The sequence below is a fragment of the Varanus komodoensis genome, unplaced genomic scaffold, assembly GCF_004798865.1.
Source record: "Varanus komodoensis strain SLA01 unplaced genomic scaffold, ASM479886v1 scaffold10, whole genome shotgun sequence".
Taxonomy (NCBI): domain Eukaryota; kingdom Metazoa; phylum Chordata; class Lepidosauria; order Squamata; family Varanidae; genus Varanus; species Varanus komodoensis.
The window spans coordinates 31,030,295-31,054,361 of NW_025335269.1; the positions used below are offsets into that span (position 1 = coordinate 31,030,295).

The 24,067-nt window shown below is 41.7% G+C and overlaps 1 protein-coding gene across 3 annotated transcripts in view; it reads right to left on the reverse strand.

Moving 5' to 3' along the window:
• Positions 1-764: 764 nt before the first annotated feature.
• The window catches only part of HPCAL1 (hippocalcin like 1), a 92,695-nt gene continuing 69,392 nt past the window's right edge, over positions 765-24,067 (reverse strand). For all 3 annotated transcript variants that reach the window (XM_044418247.1, XM_044418255.1, XM_044418240.1), the window contains 3 exons: positions 7,751-8,151; positions 7,027-7,132; positions 765-1,875 (listed from right to left, as the gene is read on the reverse strand). In XM_044418247.1, coding sequence (XP_044274182.1) covers positions 1,778-1,875; positions 7,027-7,132; positions 7,751-8,128 — 582 coding nt within the window. In that variant the 5' untranslated portion in view covers positions 8,129-8,151 and the 3' untranslated portion in view covers positions 765-1,777. The remainder of the gene's footprint in view (positions 1,876-7,026; positions 7,133-7,750; positions 8,152-24,067) is intronic.

The following is a 24,067-nucleotide window of genomic DNA, read 5'->3' on the forward strand; positions in this document are numbered from 1 at the left end:
AAAATAAGATTCCAGCCTTCAGAATTGGATCCAGAGCTTTATTTGTGCTGGAAGAAGTGCCTCCAAGCGGAGCTTCACTCACAACACCTGAGGCTAATGGGAAAAGGATAGTTTTTCCCCACTCCCTCTGCAGTCTCGGTTCCCCATATGTTCTGCATGCCCCCCCACTCCACCCAGTGTTTCAAAGAACATGTTCAGGGAACATAAGGAACTGCAGGGAGAACTAAAAAAGATCATTTCCAGCCTTGTTTACCCTGCAGAAAAATTTTTGTTGGAGCCAAAGGCTGCTGTGGATAGAAGAATTAGAATCATGTTTCAGGGGAATACTTAGGGTGAAAACCTGAACCTGGTTTTCTCTTTTCTTAAAGAAACAGTGTTCAGTAGTTGTCTGTTAAGAACCTGCTTCATCAGGTGAAGCTCAAGTGCTTCAGGCATGGAGAGAGCTGCCGCCTTCCGAGTCAGCCTCAAAACAAGCATCACCGCTCCGCAGTGCAAGAAAATTAAGCCAGCATCTGGCGCGTCAGTGGGAGACCGTGAGCGTGCTTCCTGGTCACACTGGCCATGTGCTACCACCACGGTTGGACCTTCTTCAGTGACAAAAGCGAGGCTTTCTTTAAAGACACGTAGCAGCATGGGGAGCACCTTTCGTTCCTGTTTGGGGGGACACCATTTCAGCTGAGCACTTCACTCCCTTCGACTGCTTTCCAGAGAGCGGCTATGCTGCGTGCGGCCCCGAGGCATCGGGCAATCAAAGCACGACAGAGGCCGACAAGAAAATTTGTCTTTATTTCAATTAACATTTCTTGGCATTAGGCAGATATTAAATAACACTGAAATGCACAAGACTATTAACAGAAATGGACAGCAACAACAAGGTCAGAGGGTCACCTCACCTCACCTCACTCAAAAGCCATTTTTAAATGCTGCAGCCACATTCAGTGGCACTTCACCATGAAACACGGAAACAGAATTACTCCTTTTCAGATTTCATTTAACACAGTAAACACTTGAACAATCAACAGTAAAAATGAATAAAGTGTTGCAATTGGTAATTAAAAGTGTTATATCCACAAACAGCTAAGTCATGCAATGCCTTTACGACAACTTTGCTATGCATAAATATCACAATCCTTTTTAAAAAAAGTTTTGAATAATCACAGACAACTAGAAGAAATGAAGGATGAATTCTACTTGATATATTAAATATGACCTAAATATTAAAATTTTACTTCACCATATATATATAGTTTATATATATTTATATTTAAAAGAATGGAAGGACCATTACATAAGTGCAAGCAATTTTCCTCATAGAAAGGGAACTAGTTTCATGCTCTTAAAAAATTCTTCAATTTATCCCACATTTCACAGCCATTTCCTGGGAAGCAAATGGCCTTGCCTGTCTTTTGCTGTTGCTGTGTCAGGCAAAAGGTGCATACAGCATCTCTTCCTCAGGGGCTATTAGAAAGTCATTCATTCATATTAATCAAGGGTGTGCAAGAACCCCTCTTTAACTTGCATGTAAACATACCCTTAAGTTATGTTAGATGTGCAGAGTGAGTCATAATATTATGCAAAGAGAGGAAAATGGAACTATGGAAGGAGAAGTTGCATCAATATTGGTGAGCAGAGTGAGACTCTCTTTCACTTGGACACACAGACAATCTGGCAGAGGAATCTCATCCACTAACCACTGAGGAATGGTTGAGAAGGCATCCATTTATGAGCAAAGCTTGAACAAGCCAGTAATTTTCTTTGCAAACTGTCCAGAGTTCAATTAGAACTGACTTGCACTGCTTGGATCGCATTGTAACAACCGCACAATAGAGGGATCACTCTTGGCACCTTTAATAAACTCTTCAAGTGATAGTTTACCTTGAAGGGAAGCAGAAAAAAGATACAGGATTAAAACTTTCTCTTTGCAAAATGGCATCCAAATAAAACTTTTAAAGGTCACATAAAATCATGATTAAAGATACATACTCAGTTGCCAGTGTGTTTTAAGGTGAGATGTATAATATTCAACAGGTAAGCCAGCTAATTATTAAGATGCTTAACAATTCCCAGCTCAGGGCAGATTTGAATAAATTTTTTGGAAAGTGCTGTTATCTATACTGTAAATTAAATACTATGGTACCAACAATACATCCAACCTTGCCCAATGATGCTTATTCAACAGAACCTAGCTGGCTGTTCTTAGGAGGGGCTGTCTACGGAAACCTTGATATAATCTAGCCTTCAGAAGAACAATCGGAAAATGAACCAGACAGGATTCTCACATCCTGTTACAAATCCAAAACATTCAAGATATATGCAAGAACATTTCATGGAACTGACATGGAAAACATGCCTAACCTCCCTAGAGATTCATTGCTTCCTTTAACTGACATTTTGCTGAGGTGTGAACTTTTAACAAATCCAAATGGCCAACTCCCAGGCAGGGATGTTTTGGAAGCAAACGCAGATACCTTCCTACACTTTGACTACAGCAGACAAACCAAATTCTTGAAATTTAAATCCACCTACTATGGCAGGGTTGCTTTGTGGACTTGGCTGTTTGAATGAGCACATAAGCATTTGTAAAAACTAGTTTGACAAATGAATGGCTCGAGTCAATTTCAAATCAGAAGACACACATTATGAAAAACATGATGTTGTCATTCCTCTCCCCAGATAACGTTTCACAAAACTTTGCACCCTGGTCACCACCACCACCATGATGTTGTGTGTTATCCTGCCCTGTCAGTGTCCCAGATAATGTGTCACCACCAGCAGGGGTGAAAGAAAACATAAAATGATGATGCTCTATACTTTCCTTAAAGCGTTGTTTAAATAATTCACATAATTTGAGGTATGCTGTAACCTCAAAATGTGGGCATATGCCTCATGCCTAACTTGCTTCCATCAGGAAAGAGGTGAAACAATCCTATAAAAATGATACAGCTGTTTCTAGGATGATGTGTTTAAGTGTAGCTAAACCTCCATGGGCTTACTGTGGAGGCGATCTGTGCCAAATATTCAATGATTCTATGCCAAATCATCGGAGAGCTAGAAAAGTTTTCTAGAAAAGTAGAAAAAGCCAAATATTCTAAAAACACTTTCTGTTATTTTAATCCCTCCTTGATAGCCACTTTGAAAGCTGTTATTAGCAACTGGTAAGGTACAGCCACTGTCCTAACTTAAATGGCTCCTACACACGAACCCTTCTATTTAGGTTTACCCACAACTGATGTAAGTAGGGATAGGTGGGCTGCCCAGTGTTTGACCCAAAGCATTTTTGTCTCCAAGGGGATAAAATCAAATACTTGCAAAGCCTCAAAAAGTCTCTCAAAAAAGCCTTCAGGGATGCTCAAATGGCATACATACCCCATCATTCACTGGCTACTACCTTCTCTTCCTAGGACAAGCCCCTGTCCCCTTGTGGAAGTGGCAGCAGCCAGAAAAAAGTTATCAGTGGCAAGCAGACAGGTGGGCAGATGACACAGAGAACATGGCGTTCTGCCAGAAAAAGCAAAGACAGCCTTCACAGCATTGCTGCTGGATGGGTAGCCCACTGGGTCTCCGGTCTCTAGTCACTGTCCAGATCTTCTCCCAGCTCTAGGTTGAGCTCCTCCCTGCGTGATGAAGGTTTGGCCCTGGAGCAGGCAGAGTGGAGGGCTGGAGCCCGTGTGCGCATGTGAGAAAGCGGCACTGCAAGTGGAGGTGGAGGGCTCACACGGGATGAGTCCCTGCTATGATTCAGCTCACATGCTGGGATGCTTGAATGGTCCAGGGACTTGGCCTCCATTTCTGATCCCTTCCTTATTGCTTTGCAAGGACTATTTACTGCACCAAGGAACTTTCTTCCCTTTTGACAGCTGTCTGATAATCCAGTTATGCATTTCAGGAGAAAAGGTATTACTGCGCAGCACTTCATAAAAACATCCCATTTGCATTTTATGTCATAAGGTGACAGTACTTCAGTGTAGTAAAGTGATTAAATACAATGTGTTCCAAGACAATTCTTAACCCGGTTGCTGTTCTTCCCTCAGAGGATTGCTTACATCACATATTTTGCCAGAGGGAAGGTTGCTCATGTTGGAGACATATATTAATTTGTATCCTATAAAAAGCCCCCAAAGGGGCCTTTATTCCTACTTTGTGAACGCCATTAGTTTCAACCGAGATGTTAACCCTAGGACATTTTGATAGGTGACCCTTGTGGGGAAGATTTGCATTAAATTTAACAGCACCTGCTAGGCTATGTTCTGCTTGATTTACTCCCAGTTTCAATAGCTATTACATATGCATGCCATTGTCTTTGTCATTAGAGAACTAATGTTTGTGAAAAGAAAATCCAAGCTATTCTTAGTTCTGTTTTACTCTCTAATACCTATATTAGCTGCCTGGAAGGATCTGCTTCCAAGGCAATGGTCTCAGCACTACAGGTAAGACTAAGCCCTTTACCTTTCCTCCCACCAGCTTAACTGATCAAAGGCTCAAAAGCTAACTCTGCCCTCAGAAGCATCCTTTGGAAAAGCGGTTTTTTCTCCCCAAGGTGAGGTAAGAAAGAATGGGAGACCACTAATCTGGGGAAAAGGCTGCCCATCATGTCTTAATCTAGTTTTAAGATCTTATAACTAGATTTTACTTCTTCACAAGTTGCTAGGTTAAGAATAAGTGTTTTTAGACATAATCTGGTATTATCCTAGAGAAACATATTCTGGTAACTTTTAAAGTACTGACATGCCAATTCTGTTCAGAACAAAACAATTCTGTTCTGAACATTTCTTAACTGTTTATCTATGCTTCCAAATACTTTTGGTTTATTTCATTCTGTGTGTTGGGGTGCTTGGTATACCCCAGGCTCACCCAATTTAGGACATTGCCCAAATCTGAGTAGAAAATATTGACCCCAGATTTCAGCCTCTTGTCCCTTACAGTCTTCTTTCTATATACTAATACATGCTCCGAGTAACAAAATGTCCAACACTTGTGTAAGAATAATCCAGTAGGGTACTTTTGGACTCCAAACACAAGTACAAAAGGATGTCATCTATAGGTCATGTTAGATTTTTTGAAAGCCAGGAGTATGAACTAAAATCTTCAGCAATCAAAATTAAAATATAACAAAGGGAAGATTTTTTATGCTGATTTGAAGTCTGTAGGCCAAGCATCATTATGCAGACTTTATTGCTATGCATTGATGCAATCACCTGAAAGCCACTCCTATGGCAATTCATACCTCTTGGGGAAAGATTCTGTCAAAGAAATAGCTTTTATATGTGGCTTTTGTCTTGCCTAGGCAATTTTATCTGGGGTGACACAGTCATCCCACATGCAAATAATGTTATGTTCAGAGTAAACCAGGGTTAAGGCCTCGTGCTCTAAGCTAGTGTGTTCTGAATGCCCCACCATGATCCCACATAGCTAGATGAACAGTGCTACTAGTCTGAAGAGAAATGGGTGCTGCTGAAGGTTGGAAGACCAAATAGAAATAGTGTGGAGGGAGGTATCATGCAGTGGCCTTAGGTATTTCATCCCAAGGTGACCCCTACGTTGGAGGAAGAAGTGTTCAAGGGAATCTGGTGGCAGTACAATAACTTTGTGGAAAAGCTCATAGCAGGAATTTTGATTCATAACCTAAAAACCTTGTGGAAAAAATGAAAGCTCAAACCCAGTCAATTAAACAGGTTTTTCATCAAATCTGCATATTTTATGGTTATGACTTCCTTGGAACAACCTGCCTGAGACTGAGGGCCAAGCTACGTATTACATGGGGGAATCTTATTCAGCTCTTCAAACCAAGTTTTTGAATTTACCAGGGCTGCACTGCTTGGTAAGACAGACTTATAATTAACTAAAATGGAGCTGCTGATTAACTGAGCAACAGATTGTTTACTTATTACATTTATATCCACATTTCCCCAAAGAGCACATGATCCATCCCCACACCCCATTTTAATCTTCAATGCAACCCTTGGAAAGAGAGATAGAATGCGAATGAGAATGAGAGAGAGAGACAGAGAGAGAGAGAATGAGAAAGAGAGAGAGAGAGAGAGAGACTGGCTTGAGACCACACAGCAAGCTTCATGGCTTTACAGTGTTGCTCTAGCCCATGGCAGAAGAACTTCCAGTCATTCCTACTTTGATCCACAGGACACCCTGCACTACCCACTGCAGGAATCCCCTTGGAGGGCATTGCCTGTGCTACCTCAGATCTGAGACGGGAGAATCTCAGCAGGGATTCCTGTGCTGGCATCTGCCAGCACCCAGCGCCAGCTGTTCTTTCCAATCTAAGGTCTGAGAGAGCAGCAGAGACCTCAGATGGCCTTTGCCTGACTCACCTGTGCCAGGAGAGAGTGATGCTCTTCCCATGCACCGCAGAATCCCAGTGCCTGCTGTCCCTCACTGTTGGTACCTCTAACTGTGGGGCAATGTGGCAGGACCTACCCATACTGGAAGACCAGTCCCTTCCTGCCCCTGCTGCACTGGGAAACGCCAACTCCAATTTCAGATCACAGACAGCCATGGGGATGCAGAGCAGCCTATGTGCTAGGAAGTGGCCAGTTGAAATCTCCTTACACAATAGTTGAAATGCATACAGATACCCTTTGCTATGCAAAGGAAAAACTGGCTCAAAGTCTGTGAATTTTGAAGTATTGTAACCAGACTAAATTGAACAAATTAACATAATTTATGTATGTTCAATGCAAAACATTCTGCAGAGTTTTACTCTGCTTGGCAGGGCTTGTGATACTGGTTGAGGGAAGAATTTTGCTCAGCAGAAACATGTTACACAACAGGAACCAGCTATTTCCCAATAATTGGGAAGAGGCATGTGCACGTTCAGATGTCATAGCTCGCAAACACTGCCTTCAGCAGGATCATGCTTTTCTACCACTAGAGAGGCTAAGCAAAGACTTTGGAATTGCTTTGTTTAAAAAACAGAGATTATTAACACCCCATACACCACAGATTCTATAGGTTTCCTGACCCTCGATTAAGGAGCTATGGACACAAGCACATCAGTAATCCAGGGCATACCATCATTGTTCGTATCCATCTGTCTGAAGATTTTGTCTGTTCGTTTCTCTGGAGTAGATTCATCCTCTGGCATTTTCATGACTGAAGACACCATTTTGTAGATTGCCTATACAAGGACAACAGAATACAGGAAGTATTTTGAGGGATTGCAGATCAAACTTAAGAAAGTCTGAGAGGCAAATATTAATAAAGCTGATATTTAAAACTTATGAATTGTGAATGCTAAGTGCTCATTTTGCATTTTGTGTATGACTTGCATACAGTGAACTTCCTGGACACTGCATACAGGAACTTTTTTTACTACACATAACAAATACAGGCTATTATGATTTACTAGCAAAATGACTATTAGATTGACAGTGTATGCAAATTTTACACACACATTTTACATACTGCATTCATTTACATGTTATGGGGTGTTGAATTTTTCTGAGTTCTGTACTGACACACATTATTTCCCTTCCCACAAAAATGGGTGGGGGTAATGGGTGCACTTTTGGGGACATTATGGGCATTCAGCGCAAGAACACACAAATTCACACAAATATTTTTGGTTCAGTTGTTTGGAACAAGATAGCAGCAACTTGATCTGGAGTCTACACTGGTGCTGTGGCATATACATCAAGACAAGGTACACCCCTGTATGTTAAATAAATACCTAACGTTTAAAAGCCTTGGACTAGACCATTTTAAGTGCACCTTCTTCCAGTAGCAATTTACTGACCTGCACGATCTCAAGCATTTCAGCACGGCTGATGTAACCATTGCCATCAAGGTCATACATGCTAAATGCCCACTTCAGCTTCTGTTCGAGCTTCCCTCGAGAAGTGACACTTAATGCAATTATAAATTCCCGAAAGTCAATTGTCCCATCTCCATTAGTATCGAAAGTGCGGAACACATGCTCTGCAAATTTTGAGGCATCACCATATGGGAAGAAGTTAGCATATATCTTTTTGAATTCGTCCACAGTCAAGTGGCCAGTTGGGCAATCTTTTAGGAAGCCTTTGTACCACTCTTGAAGCTCATGATCTGTGAATTCGGTATTTTCTCGGAGATCCTGGAGAACTTCAGGTCTCAATTTACTGTTCTGTTTTCCCATTCTGTTCTTTAATCTCCAAGAGGCTGCCCAAAAGAAAAAAAAAGTCAACACCACAAATCAAGCCAGTCATAAACACACTGTGGACATCCAGAATTTAGGAATATTAAACATATAGACTGAATGTAAGAAATGATAGCTTATTTCAAGAGAATGGGGAAGGGACACGGTTGTTTGAGCAACTTGCTTGAGAAGAAATACCAACATGTCTTTTTTCACCTTGGTGCAAGTTGGCTGCTGCTGACAAGGCCATTGTAGGATATGAGAACAGAGAGTGCCAATGTGGGTCATTATAGTTTCCTTTCCTTTCTTTGTATAGAACATATAATGCAAACTGTGACTTGTATTCAGAGGTGGCTTTCTCCAAATGGATACAGTTCTGTTCTGGGAATAATTTTTAATCTAATGGAAACATCCAGTAATGAAGATGGAAAGCAGTTCCTCCAGCTGCAGCCCCTCCTGTGATATCTCAGATTAGCAGAAGTGTCAAATGCCCTCTAAGAACAGAATGAACAATTAGATGCAGAACCCTGCATGTTTTTGTGCAACAAGCTGCAAACGCCACAACAGTCATTCTCCTACGCTAGGCAGTTTGCTCTCTCCTCCATGCCCCTACTCATCCTAGTGATTACAGTCCCTACCACATACTAATCTTCCAGCTTCTCTTCTTACTGCACCCCTCGGTATATGCCAAAAGTAAAAATTCTGGGTCCAAATGGATTTTTCAAAATTCTAGTTATTGTTAACAGACACTCCTTTGTGGTATACTATTTCCAGGCATGCTTGCTGCAGGTGTATCAGCTCTGTCTCCAGATATATCAGCTCTTCTGCAGGTATATCAGCTCATGAGATCTGTCCTGATAACATACGAACACAATTTCCAAGGAATACCATCTTCAGGAATGCTGTTCTTAGGTGCATAAACACCAACTGACAATATAAAGTGCTACACAGGGATTTCCAGCATCAGGTGTACTTCCAGTTTTAATGTACATGCTTCCTCTGCCTCTCCCTGCCGCATTACGATATGGTACAATTTAGACTTTGAATGTGGCGCTTTCATTTCTCTCAGTCTCCCATTCTAGCACAACAGGCAGGGGAGAAAGAGGTGGAGGGGCTTGCGAGCAGGCTCAGCAGGACACTGGACGAGGCTGTGGGTGAGAGGGTGGGAGAGGGCCCAGCCTGCCTGTGCTAACGCCCTCTGTGCGCCCAGCTGCAGTAGGCAGGCAGCCCCTCCCAGCACACGCAGGTCCTGCACACGGGGAGCGTGACACTGCAGCAGGGAAGGCGCAGGGAAGAGGTGTGGGCTGTACATTGCACAGGACAGTTCCACTTCAGTAAGTAAGCGGCTGCTATGGCTGAGCAATGGGCAGAAGAAAGGGGGAAAGAGGAATGGGTGGCTTGGACACACGCAGGGGGGCACTAAACCCATGAGGGAGAGGCAGGCAAAGCAGGCAGGAGGGGATTCAATTGCAGCTGTGGGGATACCTGCCGTTAGAAGGGCCAATGAAGGATGGCGGAAACCATGAAAGCATGACATCAATGCAACTGTCCAAACCTCAAACCAGGTAAGACATCTTACAGCTTTACATTGCATGTGAATGCAACCAATGCCAGTTCCAGAGTTTTCAGGGTTCTTGGACAATATTCAGGAGCAGCATTCTGGCTCTTTTGGTGGTGGCGGTGGAAGAGGACTGATAGCTTTTCAAAAATGAAAATACATGAGCACCACATGATTTCACCTGCATCCTTCAGCAACACCCCTTCTGCCACATGGAAACACATTCCTGACCTTTTGTTCCCCAGGCTTCCCGCATTTACTAATGGGGTAGTTTTACATGCATTTAATGCATTTACAGTACATTTCCTGAACTGGGGCGTTGTAAAATGGCAAATGTGACAAAAGAAAAGAAGCCCCCGCCAGTCGCCCAGCTCAGTTCGTCTATGCACATCTGAGCCTGCACAGGAGGAAGAATTAAAGACATAGCTGGGGAGGCAAGAGTCCCTTGCATGTTATTTGTACTCCATTTACTCTCCACCCAGCCTTGGAAATATGAAATCCTCACCCTGCTCAGAGACAAAGGAAGGAAAAAAGCAACCAGCTGCTCATTAATAAAATACATCACGCTTAAACAGAAACCTGTGTTTATATCATTAGCTACTTCTGTGTTGGAGGATACCATAAACATCACAGTCTCCAAGCTTTATTCCTATTTGCTCTGATGGAGCCCTGATTGCTTCCAAAATGTTGTAATGTTTAAACTAGGCTCCCAGCTGGTAAAGCAGCTAGCCGTGTGAAGAGCACAGAGGCACTTGCATGCAGTGACAGCAAGCCAAATCCTTGCTCTTTATCTTCATTTCAAAATGCCTTTCAAAATGCCACTTTGCCTGTGCAAAGAGATGGGGAAGGAAGAAGGGAATCAGCCTCTTCCCATTCCCTCTTGATTTAGCAGCTTCACTGTGGAAACACAGCCAAGCTCTGCACTGCCACAGACTGGCACATAATCGGACTCTTATGTTATTGGTTCAGTTTTTAATGCACTAAAGAAACCTGCCATTTTCTTCTTTGTCTTTGCCTTAGAATAAGCTTCAAGGTCAGCAATCAGGTCAACCCCTGAAGGACACGCTGGCAAGTCAAGCACAGGAGGAGGTGCAAGTGAGGATGGAGGAGGAGGAGGTGAGTATGGTGGCTTTGGGAAGGCCATCAGGAGCATGGAAACAGTGGCAGCAGCAAAAAAGGAAGGGGCGTTAGGCAGCAAATAACCCTGCAAAGGGGATTCTCTTCTTGGAAAGTGAGAATCCAACAAGGGGAGGAACAAGAGGAGAGAGAATCCAACAAGGACTGGGAGGTAATACCCTCTTGTATTTGTTCCCATTTTAGTTTGAATTCTTAAAAACACATTTGTAAATGTTATTTACTGATAGTTCTAGTTTTGCATTTTTGTTTCAGCTACTTTTAGCTTGTTTTAAGGGTTTTTAATCCTGAATAAATGAACTGATTTGTCTTACATTATCTGTTTCTTCCTATAACCTCTTATCTGGCCAAGGCTGAATGAGGGCTAATAGCTGAGCTCTTTCTCATGGGTTATTCATTTGAATATAGTTAGACACTTGCCCAGGTTATCTTTTACTTTTGTTTTTGACCTATTATAATAGTTGCTTTATGTGAGGCAATCTTTGCAATTCCAAAAATGGAACAACTGCACCAAACATGAGAATTGTGTTCTGTAAATGTTCAATCTTTTTTGCACACCTAATTTATTCCATCATCATCTTTTGGCATGAGAAGAAATCAAGTCTCCTGGCAGGTAGCCTCAAATGCGCTAATGCACTTTGACACAAAAAAAAACCAAAACAAAAACCCAGTTCTTTCAAGGAAATGCTTGGCTGCTAGATTATTTTCATCAGTTCAGTAGACAAGTAGGGGCTGCTTGAATCTAAAATGACCGCCTCCCACTCTGGACACTGAATCAGTCAAACTATGCTAATGCCAAAAGAAAACTTCAAAAGAGGCTTGAAATTTCTACCTGAATTGGGACACTTTTAACAATAGTTTTGTATTCTGCCTAGTCTCATGGATGCTCCAACAAGTCATTTCAAGTACCACTTGTGTCCCTGCCTGCCCGTAGGAAGCCCAGCTAATTCAATATTGTGAATTGTAAGGGGGAGAGGCAGTGGCGGGGATGAACTTTCAAATGACTTTCAAATGAGTGGAGGTCTTGCTATGAATTGTTAACTGTTTAAAGAACAGGAAATGGAGAATGGATATAAACTGCCAGTTCTTCCAAGAGAAGGGCAGAAACAGTGCAATCTCCCAAGATCTTAATGAGAACCGGTGCTTCTTCTTAAAACAACTGGAGTTAGGGGTAGGCACCAAATTATTTAAGCTGATTAAAATAAAAAGGGATTGTGAAAAGACCAAAATGATTTCTCCACACTGGGCATGAAAATGACACGGCTCGGCACAGACAAGTGCAATGTGCTGCTCACTGGGGCAAGAACCATTAACTTCAATGTATATGCTGATCAAGTCTGAGCCAGCACTGAATGGGCAAGGAAAGTGTATCCGCTTGTGGTGGGCAGTACAATGGAAATGCTGCCCCAGTATACAGCTACTGTGAAAAATGCAAATTCCCCATTGGGGATACTTAGGAAAGGCTTTGAAAATAGAACTGCTAAAATCACAATGCTGATACAATGCATTATGATGAAAATTCATCTGAAATACTGCACATAGTCCTGATCATTGCACCTTAGACTATGTCTCACAGAGCTGGAAAAGGTCCAAACAGCATCCAAAGGATCAAAGGGGCCACAGCACAGCCCTATGAGAAAAGGTCATACCACGTGGATCTCTTTAGCTTAGAAAAACAGTAAGGGGAGGGGGAACGTGACAGAGAGATAAATGAATGGTGTGGAGAAAGTGGGTAGTCTCATAACGCTAGCATCTCGGGTCATCCCATGAAGCCAAATTATGAGGGAGTCAGGACAGAGAAAAAGATGTGCTTTTCCCACATACGGCACAGTTCAACTATGGAATTCACTACCTCATGATATAATCTATCTGGATGAATGGAGAAGGTGATCTGTGGTTACCACTCCTGATGGCTGTATGCTAGCTTCAGTGCCAGAAGCAGTATGTCTCTGTACATCAGTTGCCGGGGACCATAAGTGCCCGGGGGCTGTTGCACTAATGTCTTGCTTATAGGCTTCCAGTAGACGTTTGACTGCCCACAGAGAGGAAGTGGCCCTACTTCTGCCTTAGTCTGTTCCAGTAAAGACTCACTTAGTAGAAGGGACCATAAGAGTGGTGTAAATCTCTGCATTCTAAAGAACCAAAAACAACCTCTGGCCTATGTTTTGATGGCTAGATAATTTTTTAAATACATTTATTTATTTATTTATTTATTTAAACATTTTTATGCTGCCCCATTCGCCGAGGCCTCTTGAAATATTGGTTTCAGCTATTCCATTTTGATGAAGCAATTTGCTTAAAAATACCAGATTTCTCAATGTGTGAGGCTTCTGTATACATCTTTTGTACTGTAATCAGTTCATTAAGAGAAATTAAGTAACTGACACATGCATGAATTGATTAAGGCACAGCTAATGGGCTAGCCTTTAGGCCTTGTGCTTCAGGTATTTGCAACAAAATTAAATGTCAAAATATTTCGTTAATCATGACAAAGAAAAGAAGCCTTGCTGCTAACACTTCGCAACATTTCGCTGAGCACTTTCATCAAATCACCTCAAGAGGCTCATCACCTGACTTTACCATGGAAAGACTTGGAAGAACAAAACCATCTGTTATTCCTGCTCCAAACTACATCTTCCAAAAGAGTTTGGTGCATGTACACACGCGTACCCCCCCACCCCGCGTCCACCTCCAGTTACTGCAAGCCAGTTACCTTCTATCTTAGTTTTGTGAAACACTTGGAATTACCACAAGAAAAGCCTGTTTTCATGTAAGGGAGGGCACAGGGGAGAAGTGATGCCAGATCACAAACACTGGCCTTGAAAGAAAGTGGGGGAAACCAATCAAGATAGTGTGTGAAAAAGGAAGCGAAAATCAAGGAGCAAAGAATTTCTTTGAAAACTTAAAAAATGGAGAAGTAATTCTAATGTTAAGGTTAAAGGAAGTATAACTAGTCTTAGAGTAGAATATTTAGCTCACTTTATGCAAATAGCCTCTGCAAGCTTTCTTGCAGCATCATTCTGTGTAAAGTATTTCAGAAGAAACAGGAGCAAAGAGTAGGGAGTACTGCATCATCGATTTCAACACTAAGAACTTTGATATCTGAAGCAGCAATATTTGCTATTCCTCTAAATGATAAAGCCATTCCTCAATCCATAAAATTAAGCACAATTCCCTCAAAATTTCAACCACCACTTCTTGAAAAATGGATCTAGAAAACTGAAAATAAAGTTCTCTGAAGAACTGAGGGCTAGATAACATATTGCTAACTCAACTTGCAATCAAGCTTTATGCTGATCCCATTAATGGTATTGGAACAGAGGTTCTGAAACATTCTTGAGGAATGGGTTTTACTGAGGTTTATCAGGGGCGTAAGATGTTTTCTCCAAACTAGATGAGAACTGCAACACTCTCCAAACACAATGTGGGGACTCCAGATGTTGAACTACAACAAAAATCATCCCTGGCCATCAACAATGCTGGCTGAGCATGGCAGGAGCTGGCAGGACAGCAGAATCCCCATCTGGAGGGCCACAGGTTCCCAACACCTGCTCTGGAACACTAGCAGATATACTGAGGTTTGGCAACTTTAAAGTCTCCAACCTTGTTAATGGACACGTTAAACAAATCAACCAAGTCATTATCCTCCAGTACTCTAGATGTGTGCTCATTCCCTGCCCTACAATAATACCTTCCTAGCACTACCCAAAAGGTACACAGTGAAATTTCCACACCCTGTACTGGGTACCCAAAGAAATTTCTTTGCACTGGACACAGTATGGGCAGACACACCCAAAAACATGGTTTTGCTAATCACAAAAATCTCAGCTCAATCAGCCCACCCTTTCAGGTTACCCAGCAAATAAGAAGAGAAAGAAGGGAAATTTCAAACATCCCAACTAATAAAGCTGGCCTTTCCTTCTCGAGATACATGCAAAATATAAGTTAACCTTTGAAACAAATGTTGCTCGGTATACCCAGCTTATTAAATGGTTAAGAGCACCCACTCAGTATTTTGCCACAGTTCTGTTAAAGAGTGCCCCCCCCCCCCCCCCCTATGTGGAAGCAGAAACAGACTGGTTTGTTCCCCACACCATTTTCAAGGAGGGTTTGGGACAAGCACTGATTGCTTGAATGCCGTAAGTGGCATAGCCCTCCTGTCGTTCTGGTGACAAACCAGTCTTTCCCTGTTGCCTTAGCAAGCACTATGTATGTTGCACAAGTGTTGGCACAACATTTGATGTGAGAGCAACGTCATTTGTGCTAGCACTGGAGCAGGACAGCAGGCCATCTTTTATTCGAGTGATTTCTTAGTTGCAATGATCCTATCAGGGAGCAGATTTTGCTCTACTTCATATCACGGGTCCTCAAACTACAGCCCGCAGGCTGCATCCAGCCCGCCATGCCCATTTATCTGGCCCGCTTCAGAGGTTCTGGACTCCCTGCGCCCACCGCCCACTTTGCCGTGTGTGCTCACCGCCACCTTGCCACGCGGGCGGCGAGGGGACGGCTTGCCCACTCGGAGATAGTTTTGGACTTGCCCGGAGATATCCAAGCAAGCAAGCTGCTGACTCACCGCACGCGTGCCCGCCACCACCTCGCCGTGCCCACCTGCTGCCACTGCCACCTCACCAGCCTGCTCCCACCACTGCTGCCTTTCAACGGTTGAAAAAGTTGGAGGACCCCTGCCTGCTTTATATTATGCTGTACCTCTCTTGACCTCAAGTATATCTATTGCATTCTTTTACAGATTTAGGTTATAGAATGTTAGCTATACTAAGCCAAATACTTGCTTAGAGTTAGCTGGGCTAATATTCAGAATCATTTGCTTCACAACTGCATCTCCATGCTAAATGCTGCTAAGAGTTTGCATCTAAAGATACCCAGTTCTCTTGAAGTATTGTTATCTGGAAAACATGGTAAAAATTCTATGTGAATTATTTTGAACGATACACACATACCATGCTGTGTGAAGGGTTTATTGATTGATTGATTGATAGATTGCAGACAAGTCCACAGATGGGAAAGACATCCAAACAGAGTGATCAAGGTGAAAGGAAAAATCGAATGGTAATTGACTACAAGAAAAATGATATATGTGAAGGCACAGACAGCAAGGAAGAAAGATAGTAGATTAGGAGCAAAATATACTGCAATCACAAGAACCTTTCTCTGGCAGTCCAGAAAGTCTTTGAGAGATAGGGCTGGTATGTGCTGTAGATAACAGGAAATTCCTAGGACTTCTGGACTGGCCTGGACAACTGCCTCCTCTTCCTGGAAATGTATAAAACTCTGCTGTTCTACAAGAAAAGAAGAGAATAGAGAAAGCAGCAAGACCTGGTTCTGGTGCTGGCATCCTTCACTTTGGTATTTCACTATCATCCAGGTTAGGTTTGACCAGGTTGTGTGTTTGTAAGAACAAATCCATGGACTGCGTCCAGTGCTAAAGGGGTAGTCTCCTGTCATTGCACACACTGCATCCCACCTTGGTTAGCCAAGGCTCTGGGCCATGGACTGCCTCATGGCTGTGAGTGGAGGGCACGGTTCCTCGTGCTTTACTGCAAAGAACTCCTCATAGCATTTAGGCTAAGCAGCAGTCAGTAATCTCAGTGGAATGAGGTTGATGATTTGTCTTCGGAATAACACTTTTAATTTCTTTCAGACCTGGTGTGCTTCTCATCTTCACCTGCTATGAAGGAAAATTCAGCCTCTTTAGGTGAGCTTTTCCGGTTGGCAAAAAGAATACATCATAACCCCACTTAATTATTTGGGGAAGGTGGACGTATGTGGGTGCTTCAGCCTCAGACACAGGAAATCTATTCAGTGTTGGTGAGTAGCCAGGGCCTTCTTATTTCACTGCAATTGCATTTCAGATTTCCAAAGGTGGGTTTTACTGCCAGTAAGTGCAGAATTAGAGAGCTGCCTTCTTCAAAAAGGATGAGAAGAGGAAAGAAATTGCAAGCTGTTTTAATGCTGATTCACCAAAGGTTAAAAAAAATACTCCTCTAAAATCATTAAGGTGGTAAAAAAGGAACACAATATGCTTTTGAGATTGTGGGTATTCGACGCAAACAGACATCTTCAGTAGTAACTCCAAAAATATGAAGAAAAAAATTCTCCACTTTCTCTTTAATGGCAGTCAAATTATTTTTACGATTGTCTTTTAATAAAATAAAGCATACTGCATTGGACTTTTTGTGGGAGTTTGAACCTTCATGAAAGCTAAGCCCACCTGGGATACGTCGGACATTGATCTCTGTCTCTTACATTGAAGTAACAACTCTGACGTGTGCATACAAGACACCAACAGCACCGCCTGAATTTCTGTACATTGTGGTCCTCATTCAGGTGCCTCCAGCAAAGGAGGTGAGACTGGTGGCTATTGCTGGGGGGAGGGGGGGGGTTCAAAGGGCCTCGCTCCAGAGAGGCTTACTTGGCACCTACAATATGGTCTTTTTGGAACCAGACAAAGAGCTTTTCATTCTCCCAGGCATTTTAAAAGAGATGAGGGAATTTTTAGAAGGGTGAAGGGATGATGTTATTCATAGGATCATAATTTTCAGTACACAGGCTGACTCTGGCTGCGAATGCTTTATAAACATGCTCTTACATATGAGAGTAACTTAGCCTTTGTCATCTCATGCTATTTGTATACATGATAGAAGTATATATTACTTACTGTTTTTTAAGCTTCCAAATAACTTAAGTTCTCTGGGCAGCATACAATGCATTAAACACAGACAGCACAAACATCAAAGATAAAAATGAGGCAGAAAACAACTGAGAAAAAACCAGCAGAATTACAACAAATCAGAACCAGCGGCACTTAGTTCACTAAAAGCAATTCTTTAAAGCATCAGTTAAGCAGAACAATGCCTGTACATCCAGAGAACACGTGCAGTAGCAGAAGGGGAGGTGGCAGCATTACCGCTCTCTCTGATGATGCACACAATGGCTGCACACACGACACAGTCACTGCACTGGTCCACACACCGAGGTTTTCAGTCATTCATGCCATGTCAGCTCCCTCTGTAGCAAAGCAGCAGCACAAAGCATGTGTGATGGCCAAAGGGTAGCAACTACAGTGCCCAAAACAATGCTTCACAAAGCACCCCATCTTATGTTTTGGTTCCAATACCCCACAAATATTTGACTTGAAATATCTGAGGAAAGCCATTGATGTGCATTCCTGATAAACTCCTATTTCTGATATAAATCTACAGGGCCCCCTAGAACATCTAAAAAACTGACCCTGGTGAGTAACCTGAAAGATTTGTTGAGCTTTATTTTGCTTCACTAGCCTCTAAAATAAGAACAAAACTTTAATCCCTTTTCTTGAATAAGCTGACTGGTTCCAACCACTTCAGGCTCTTGAAAGGCAAGTTACAGTCATTAAGAAGGTGAGGGGTCCAGCTCCTAAGAACTTTTCTGATTTGCTGGCTAGAACACTGATTTCAGAAAAGGAGGCTATAGCATTATGGGACAGGCAGCCATCACTCTGCCTCTGCAAAGGGCTATGGCTTTTACTGAGTGGAAATCTTCATAAAAAAGATTCTTTCAGTCCTGCTACTGTTTCTTATATACCATCTAATTGGAAACCAGATGCATGCTCTTCCTCTCTCTCTCCCCCCCACTTTCTCCCAACTTCTCTCAGACTATCCTCCCTGCAATAAACTTGACTTTAAAAAGCCTTAGAAAGTTGTGCTATTGTTGGCTTCCCTATTTATTTAAAACTTTTATATGCCGTCCCTTATACATAGCATCCCCCTTGTTTCCTCTACACCCCATGAACACATTTTTTACAAATATTTGGACATTTGACTGTGTCCTTTTAAAAGGGATTTCTTGTCTAAACTCTTTCCCACACATCACATGATTATAAAGCTACTCCTTGTGTCCTAAGATTTTTTTTAAGGGGTCCTGGCAAACAATCCGTTTCTAGGCTTTGGGAAAGAAAGGCCACAATAATTGTTGTTTTTCATTTGCCCTATATTTGGGCTGGAGAGGTCCAAGGAGAGGACCTTGGTAACACGGTTTAGAAGCGTCCCAAGCAGCTGGACAGGAACCCAATTAAAATGCTTTTCCACTCCTAGTTTCATAACAGCACTTCAGATGATTTAAATGTTGTATTACATATGACATTTAATTAGAATACTTGTAAAACGCAAAGACATATAGGATTTAGCTGTCTTACACTGATTTATGAGAAAAAGCAACCATACTGAAAGCTGGTTACCTTAATACTTTTAGAAATACAAAGAACTGTTCGCCTAATACTGTAAATTCCCTTCCATTCACTGTTACTAATGGGCTAATGAAATGGATTTTCATTTCATGGAAAAATCAGCCATTGGGAAATTGTATGTTACTTCTTTCTACCAAGGATATTGTTTCTCCAGCACTGGCACTTTCAATTTGAATATTTTTTAGTGTAAAGTGTTCAAAAATAGTTATTATATGGAAAAAATATCATTTGACTGTTTCTCAACACAAAAAGGACAAGATCTGACCTTACCAGTTTCTGTTTGTTCCTGACATTATTAAAAAGATCAAATACACATAAAAAGAAAGTGAAGCAATATTATGGTTCCGTTGCCTGCTCTTCAGAAAGATTCAGTTTGAGTTATTCATTAAGATCATGGCATTCACATCCTTTCCATGCCAGATGTCCTTTAACTGTCAGCATCAAAGCCTCTTTAGGGCTTAGCATTCTGGTGTGCAGGGTCAGTGGAAGAACTCTGCTTACTGTGTATACCGTATCTAGGAGTTGCCGGCAAAACACATCAAAATACACTGTGAATTAGTGAGAGATTTGCAGGTCTGTGCTGCACTATCTGGCGTGGAGCATGGAGGCAGATAAAATACATTCGTGGAGGCAGATAAAATACATTCATTTCCCTCCCTGCTTTGTTCTAAGAGGAGAGCATTATGTTTAAATAAAGTTCATGTTGATGAGGACAAAAGGAGTATAGCACAGTCCTTCCCAGGTCCTCCCAAGCCTTATCACCATAATTCACTGACAAATAGTTTGCCTGCCTTCTAAATTCCTGACAATCTTCACAGTCAAGAGGTATTGAGCTGCATTCTATTTTGACTCACATGTTTAATGTTGTTTGCAAAATTTGCTTCTTTGTATTAATGAAGTGATAGGCAAGTACATCCAGCTTGAGACCATTAGAACATCTTTATGTTTGCACTGTGCCAGGCACAGAAGAATTAACAGTAAACTTGCAGCTACATTTTTAAAAAAATCAACACTTTTAACACCACTCACCAAACATTTATTTAGCACCAGCAGTGTGCCTGGTGCTGTATATGACTCATTAAAAAAGATGAGAGAAGGGATGAGGGGGAAAAATTTGGTAAACAATGCAGAGAACACGTGGGCCCTGGGTGCAGTCAAGCCAAAACTTTCCCTGAAAGTAAAAATGACAAAACTGAAAATGTCATACTTTGGACATAGCTTGGACATATCATGAGAAGACTCATTAGGGAAGACAATAATGCTATGGGAAGTGGAAGACGGAAGACCAACTATAAGATGAACTGATTCCATAAAAGAAGCCACAGCCTTGAGTACACAAGAGTTGAGCAGGGCTGTGAAGGGCAAGGCATTTTGGAGGGTGTTCATGGGGCATCCCAAGTTGAAGACTTGATGGTGCACAACAACAACAACCTACATAGAGTTTCCCACATACCACAAAAGAAATATGGTTAATGAAGTCCTAGTGAACTAAGCCTGATATGAAAAAGAAAATGTTTCCTCTCTTTCATCTCGACCAAAGTACTCAAATAATGCCATCAGGCTAAGGCTTGTACAACATCTAGTTTCTCCAATGCCAGGTTTAGAAAAAAATGTTAACATAAAACGTTCATACTGTAATCTTCAGTTTCTTTTTGGTTTGCAAGTTAAATCATTTCCTTTCTTGAGACATTTGAGCATTTTTAAAAAAGCCTTTATTACATTTCTATAGCTGGCCCATGAGGAACCCACAAAACAAATTGTCTTCTTCATGGTCTTGCATATCCAGGGAGGATAGTTTAAGAACACGCAATCACGATGCTAAACATAGGACTGTTTGAAAGTCATGTCACACACACATACCTCAGAGGTTGTAAAAACATATACTTTGGTTAGCCGTTTTATGTTGATTCAAACATGTTTAACGAACATTTAAAGGTTATGCCTCATTAAGTTAAAAAACCTAAATACAAGTAGCCAAAAATGTGCAAAAATAAAGCCACGTGTTCATACATGGCTATGCCATATGTTTCATAGCCATGTATGAAACATACAGCACAACAGTATGTAAAGCAATCAAGGGATAAAGCAGTTAACCCCATAACTCCAGAAATCAATTAAACAAGAACTGCTACTCATAAAGCAGTATTTGAAAAGGGAACAGCAGTATTTATAACAGAAGAAAGGGGAGAGAGAAAATACTCCAGCAAAAACCTTCCTAAATCACCAAGTTCAGTACTATAAATATTAAACTGAAGTTTAACTATGCTCAATAAAGACGGTTTAATAAGTACAAATGCAGCAAGAAAGCATTACTAGTTATCACCATACATTAAGGTCCTAATAGATATTAATATTATATTACAGAAACATGCAGTGAAAACAACGGGTTTGAAACAGTGATTCAGTGGAAGCAGAACATTTCCTTTCAAGAATGGCAGTATTCCAATGTGCACAAAATTTTGTAGGGGAATTCTAAATGAGTGATGACTCCTTAATTTGGAAAGGGGAGAAGAAAGGGGAGGGATTAGGGAGCTATCCAAAATGGTTCAGTCCCATGCTCCAACAGGCCTTCTGGAAACATTCTGTGTGAAACAAGACAAGACATACATCTTACAACAAGCCAGTATCACTGTGAAATTGGAAGAAAACAAAGAACACCAGGGGTGTAGGAGACAGGGCAACAGAGAAAAACATTAATGGAATCTGGGTGGAAAAAATCCATTGGGACAATGTTGCTTTTTCTACTTCGGTAGAATAAAAGTTTCAAATCTTTCTTTGCCTTCAATGCTGGTGCAAAACTAACTATTCTGACAGAATAACTGGTCACACCATTATGCTCTTCCCTTGCCTTGAAAGCTGTGATGTACAGGTAACTATTGATATCATTAAAGCAATAGAGCAGTGCTGTAGAAAGCCGAACACAGAAATGCTTCATACATAACTCAAAGGCTTAGAACATTTCTGCCTTTGCTTCATATATAAATCAAGGGCTTAGAAGCTTTCCATCTAAACTCCATCCCCTTATCACAATAGACTTCACAGGCACTTTCACCTCCCAGAGATGTCCCCATTGAGAATGGAAGTGGTGGGTTAGTGTACCAGATGCATACAAAGAGACATTACAAAATACTGCAAGAGTAAACATATTCCTAACAAACCAAGACTTATAAAGGACAGTCACTGAAAGCACAGCAGATTGTGGAAGGGCCAGTAGTATCAAAGCGCCATCTTCTCCTGCTCCTGTGCATGCTTTAGCAGCAAGCCTACCCCTTCATAGCCAGTTCATTTTTAATAAATGAATAGCAACCAGGTCCTTAATTTTGATCAAACGCCTCCCATCTGCGCCTTCTGCAACTGTAACAGACACTCCTATTTTTTGTAGCATGTAGGCTACACATGGCCGGAATCATGGAGTAAGCAACCCAACAGGAGGGTTTCTATGTCACGGGAACCCATCCTAGCAATAAAGTGTGGCTTTGCTTATTGCGAACAGTCCTCACCCCTGCACATGCCTGTCATCCCAGTGCGCTGCGGGGGGGGGGGGGAGACAGGTGCGATCGTGGGTGTACTTGGGGAGAAAGAGACGGGCGCGAACAGAGCACGCTGGGGGATGGAGAGACGGGCGCAATCTTGGCCATCTCCCCCACCCGCCCTCAGCACAATCGGGGCCCTCTCCCCACTCGGGGGGGGGGGAGATGCCTGCGATCTTGGTCACCACCCAATGTGGAGTTCGTGACCCACATCAAAATTTTCATGAAATTTTTGTTCGCAACCCGATTTGGTTGTGAACCAAGGCGTTCATGAGCCGAGGTACCACTGTAGTTTGTGAATATGTTACTGTATTCTTAATGGCTCAGAAAATTATATTAATCTAACAATCTGATGTAGGAGATGGGAATTTTCCTCATGAGCTGGTGACTCCAACAGACCAATTGCAGAAAAGGTTTGAGGAAAGGGCAGGGAATGAGGAACTGAGGATTTCTACTGCAATGGCACCTAGGAACAAGTAGGAGAAATGAGGGGGAAATAAGTCATGGCAAGCCACAGAGTCTGCTATTATGAAGAGCAACTTTCTAACCCACCATAGCTTAGGGTCACTAGTGTGATGATGTGTGAATTCACCTAGCTCTCCCTTAGGGCAGAGATGGGGAATATCTGGCCCTCAAGACATTGTTCGATTGCAACACCTGTCATTCCTTAAACAGGCTAAGTTGTCTAAAGCTGAAAGAACAGCAGTCCAACACTTTCTTACTCCTGGTTTAAATTACCTCATGACTGCATTGTAATATGCAACTATTTGAATCACACAGAAATCTTCTTCAGGTAGGATATTTGTAGGAAAGCATCGCAAGCCATACTGTTATTATACTTGGCTTATACTGTTACCTGCAAAGGTGATCATTCCTAAAGATGGAGAAAAGATGGGAAGATGCTGCAGAGAAGAAAATTAAATGACCACACTTACAGGCCACAATATTTGGCACAAAGAAAATCTCTTTATCTCCCTTTGGTCTTTCATACATGGATACATGAGGCTCTTTCACTGAAATCTAGATCATTACAATAAAGTCAGACATACATTCATTTAAAAAAATCATTCCCAAATATCCATTTTTTCACTATTCTAATAATATTTCCAATGCTTGCAAACCAAAATAAAACCTCAACCCTACAATTTCTCATGACTAGAATAAGAATGCAGAAACAAACTGAAAGTTATATGCACTGAGCTATGCACCACTCATAAGATTTAAGTTGGAATCAGAGATCTAAAATACATCCCAATTCTATACAGGCTGATTTGGATCTCTCCACTCTGATTGAAGGACCAAATCCAAATCTTCATTCCTCCAATTGACTATCATGGGAAATTAAACCTGGCTATTACCTTGTTTTTGCTGTCAGAGACGGATGATATTAGGAAGAGATTATGCCCATTGTATTTCAGAAAAAGCAGCAATGTTTCTTGTGCTATGCACATTTATGAATAGCTATTTTTATA